Source organism: Elephantulus edwardii, unplaced genomic scaffold, assembly GCF_000299155.1.
Source record: "Elephantulus edwardii isolate Elephantulus edwardi_28Jun2011 unplaced genomic scaffold, EleEdw1.0 scaffold00208, whole genome shotgun sequence".
Classification (NCBI taxonomy): Eukaryota; Metazoa; Chordata; class Mammalia; order Macroscelidea; family Macroscelididae; genus Elephantulus; species Elephantulus edwardii.
Window position 1 is genome coordinate 2,242,058 of NW_006399958.1, and position 4,608 is coordinate 2,246,665.

General features: G+C 49.1%; 1 protein-coding gene across 1 annotated transcript in view; it reads right to left on the reverse strand.

Moving 5' to 3' along the window:
• VSIG10L (V-set and immunoglobulin domain containing 10 like) overlaps positions 1-1,949 on the reverse strand; it is a 10,984-nt gene extending 9,035 nt beyond the window's left edge. Inside the window, exons 1-2 of the mRNA XM_006897364.1 lie at positions 1,910-1,949; positions 1,011-1,787 (exon numbers count right to left, since the gene is read on the reverse strand). Coding sequence (XP_006897426.1) covers positions 1,011-1,787; positions 1,910-1,949 — 817 coding nt within the window. The remainder of the gene's footprint in view (positions 1-1,010; positions 1,788-1,909) is intronic.
• Positions 1,950-4,608: the final 2,659 nt, after the last annotated feature.

The following is a 4,608-nucleotide window of genomic DNA, read 5'->3' on the forward strand; positions in this document are numbered from 1 at the left end:
AAGAAAGAAAGAAAGAAAGAAAGAAAGAAAGAAAGAAAGAAAGAAAGAAAGAAAGAAAGAAAGAAAGAAAGAAAGAAAGAAAGAAAGAAGGAAGGAAGGAAAGAGTAAGAGAGAAAGAAAGAAGAAAAGGGAAGAGAGAAAGAAAAGAAGGAAAGAGGAAGGAAGGAAGGAAGGAAAAAGCATGTAAGTTTCCAAATGGGAAGTTAATGACTTGGGTAAACTTTCACCCAAACCACAATAAAATATTCAAAAGGAGAAGTTAGTGCTCACAGGCTAAGTGAAAGGTCAGTCATTGGAACCCACCAGCAGGTGCTCAAGAGGCTTCCATGAAGATGACAGACTTGCAAACCTGCTAGGGAGTTCACCTCTGTCCTACAGGGTCCCACAGCCCTGAAAACAACCATTAGGTGGCCTCGTGAGTTAAGGAGTTGCAATGCCAATCCAAAGCATGTGGTTCGAATCCACTAGTAGTTTGCAGCTTCCAAAAATATGCTGAAGTCCCATTCTGGCTGGTTCTGATTTAACAGCAAGCAGTTAAAATTCAGTTATGGGCATTTAAGGAGATGCCCTCATGGCATAGTGCTTAACTGAGAGGCCGGCAGTTCAAATCTGCCAGCAGGATTTCTGCCTCTTCCAAAAGAAAGATTTCAAACTAAAAAACAAAACAAAAACCAAACCCACAAATTCAGCTCATAGCTGGCCCTTCAGGACTGCAAGATTGCTCCTGGGGTTGTTGTGTTTATGGGCAATAAAGGGTGAGATCTGTCATCACAATGGTTGAAACACTCAGCCACCAGTCAAAAGGTTGGGAGATCAAATCCAGCAGCAGCTCCAGTGGAGGCAGATGGACAATCTTCTCCTTGGATTTCCAATCTTAGAAACCCAATGATGAGTCAGCTATGAGTAGTTCTGAGGCGATAGCAGTGAGTTGTAAATATGTACCTTAAATTGCCTACAAATACCTAAAAGCCCCCTCCCCCAGAGCAGAGTAGCCCCTGGTGTCCACGTACCATACACGCCCACTGTGAACTCTCGAATCTGCCGGGAGACCCCAGCTCGGATGACCTCGGCTGTGTAGACTCCAGCGTCTCCCAGCTGGGCAGAGGTGACTTCCAGACCCCCTCCAACTTGGTCAAATCGCAGGCGGTGTCGGTGGGCAGGGTCCAGGCTGATCAGAGGGGCTCCTGGCCCCAGACCCCCAGCGGCCAGCACAGTGGAGCCTCGGCGCCAGACCACCAGTGAGGCAGGGGGCCCGGGGACGGGCGCTGGGACCAGGGGCAGCCGGATGGTAGTACCCACTAGAACCGCCAGAGGTCCTCCAACCTGCTGGGGAAAGCTGGACGCTGAATGGGTACCCTCAGGTATTCCTGACTCTTGGTGCAAGGAGGGTCCCAGATCCTCTGGGGAGAACTTGCTGTCTGGGACTTGAGCAGGAATGCTGGAAGCCGGGGTGTGAACAGGAAAGGCAGCCTCGGGGCTTCTGGCGGGAACATCGGACCCCACTTCAGACGCAGAGACTTCAGGCGAGGTGGAATCCAGGGGCTTCCGAGGGAATTGCCAGGGCTCACCCTCCTCAGATACATTTGCCCAGAGGGACCCTGATAGAACATTTGAACCCTGGTCCTCCAGAATCCATTTGGGATCAGGGATATCAGCTGAGGCTTGAGTGCCTGGAGAAGAATCTGAAAGTTTGTGGGCAGCTTGGAAATCCAGCTGGGAAGAGCTTTCGGAGGTGAAGGAGAGATTGGTACCAGGCGCTTGGAGGGCGAGGACACCAACCCTGGAAGCTGGAGAGAGAGAAAGGAGGACAGATGGGAGGCTGCAGGGAAAGGGGGTGCTAGTGGGGAAAGGGGAGGCTGCAAGGGAAAGGGGGTGCCCTCGTGGGGAAGGGGCTGGGCTGAGAACTCACCTAGAAGCAGACAGAGCGGCAGAGCCCGCCAGGTGTCCATGGTGCTGGCCGCACCCCGAAGGGACACTGGCTCAGGGACACTGGCTCGAGACCTGTGCCCCATCCCTCCCAGGCAGGACAAGTCCGACAGGACTGGTAGCTTCCTGGGCGGGGAAGTGAGTTGGACCCGCGGGAGGTGCCAGGATCCCCCACCCCATCCGGTGGCAGAGCCACCCACCCCACCCGACTGCTTCCATCAGCAGCCCCATCGTGAAGCCCAGCCTGACCCCCCCTGGGGCTCCGTGGCCCTCAGGTGGGGTGTCGAGGGGCACAATGGAGCAAGCCTATGTGCTCCCCAAGTGGAACTGCCCAGAATTTTTCTTAGCTGTAATCACACACACACACACACACACACACACACACACACACACACACACTCTCATACAGCCAACAAGCCAACCCTTTGCATTGGGATCTGTGTGAAGTTTTACAAAGCAAATCGGTTTTCCATTCTGCAATTGTCTCCTGACATCGATGGCCAACATCCAAATCGTAACCGCTCTCTTCCTCATCCTTCTCGTGTTTCCCGTTTCCACCTGTCCTGTCCTCTCCTCTCCCTTCCTGCCTTACATGCTTTGTGGTTATTCTCCTGTGCCCTCTGGCCAGAACCGACTCACCGTTGACCCTCCTGTGGGTTTTCCAAGGCTGTAAATGGGGTAGAGGGAACACACACCCCTTTTCTCTCACAAAACAGCTGCTGGATTTGAACCTTTAAAGTGGTTGGCCATGCAACTCCGGCCCCTTTGAGCTCTTACATTCTACATGCCTACCCGTCCCTGAGGATGCGTTTGTTGTCTGACTAAGGAGAATCAGGGTCCTTATCACGTTGCTAGTGGTTCGAATCCCCCAGATGACCCTCCAGTGAGGATCTGATTATTGTTGGCTGAAAGGCAATCCGCCCCCCACGCCGGGGTGCATTTGGCTACAATCATATCATTACAGAAGAGGACTGTCAGATGTTTCTTTTTTTTTTTTAATTAAGATTTTAATGAAAGTTTATAGAAAATGTGGATTTCCGTTCATTCATTGTTGCACATTTTCCTCCCTGTCTCCTTTTTCTCCCCAGATGTTTCTTTTTTATTTTTTTTTAATTATTTTGTGTCTGTGTACCGTCAAATGAGATCTGACTGGGTACAGGAGGAGATTGCCCCTCCTTCTCCAGCAGAGCATCTGGTAGCTTCGAACTGCTCAGCTCTGGGATTGCAGTGCAGCTTCTTGCCATTTGGCCACCAGAGCTCGCCAGATGTTTCCTTTTTAAAAAATAAATAAAAATAATTAAATTTTATTTCAATTGTGATTTTAACAAATATTTACAGAGAACTTAGATTTTTCACTCATTCAGATGTTTCTTGCCTGGAGCGAATCTGAAAGGACTAACTGGGTAGGCACCAGCCTAGTGCTCAACCACTGTGTCACCAAGGCCTCTTTCGCAGCTGTGAATGGAGGAGTGTTTGTCTTCAGTTTTAGGAAAGACAGACTTGTGGCTCCCAAAGGTGCAGCGACCTTCCCAGGGCCACACAGCGGAGGAACTCCGCGATGGAGGTGAGGGTAGGAACCTTTGTAGAGGGGCGTCCTAACAGCCAGGGGACTCCAGTCCTTGCTGCAAAGGCACCATGTGGCTTTGAAGAAGTGGACCTTTTCTTCCGGTTCAACATCTTTTCCCCCTCAAACTAGATGGTGGTATCATTCCCCTCAAACCAAACCCAACCCACTCCACTGCCATGAACTGATTGAAGACACAAACACCCTCTAAGCCCAGCAGAACTGTCCCATGAGGTTTCTGGGCTATAATTTTATTTTATTTTATTGTATTATTTTGTGTGTGTGTACCATCAAATCAGATCTGACTGGTACAGGAGGAGATTGTCCCACCTTCTCCAATAGAGAAGTTGGTGGATTTGAACCACATACCTCTGGGATTACAGCACAGCTTCTTGCCACTAAGCCACCAGCATTCCCTAATTTTTTTAAATTATTATTAAATTCAATGAAGTTTCCAGTGTCTTTGGATTTCCAGTCATTCATTGTTGCACTTTTCTCCCTGCCCACCCCCTCCATTAACTTTTCTCTTTGGAAAGTAAAAGAAAAATTTCACTGTTATACAAGCCCTCCTCCCAAGTCCACTCCATTATGCAGCCTTCATTCTGGACTCTTGTCATGACAATACCTAATCATATATCGCTTTTAAACAGTTCTCTCCCTCATCTGTTTCAATGTAGTATACATTATTTATTCCCTCTTTCTCAGTCTCCCCCCAATCCCGATGTCAGTCCTGTTTTACAACAGTGGCACTCTGCAGTATTTGTCCTTTTGTGACTGAGATACTTCACTCAGCATAATGTCCTCCATGATCACCCATTCTGTATAATATTTCATGAGTTCCTTGTTTTACAATGCAGTATAGTACTCCATTGTGTGACTATACCAGAGCTTCTCTATCCATTCATTTGTTGATGGGCATTTGGGTTGTTTCCAGCTCTTTGCTATTGTGATCAAAGCCACGATAGGCATGGGTGTGCAGAGGCTGTAAATCTTCATGGGAGCAGGCTGTCTTGTTCTCCCATGGATTCGAACTGCTGACCTTTTGGCTTGTAGTCCAATACCTAACCCTCTGTACCACCAGGGCTCCTCATGTTGCTGCCCGGTGCCCTCAGGTCCAT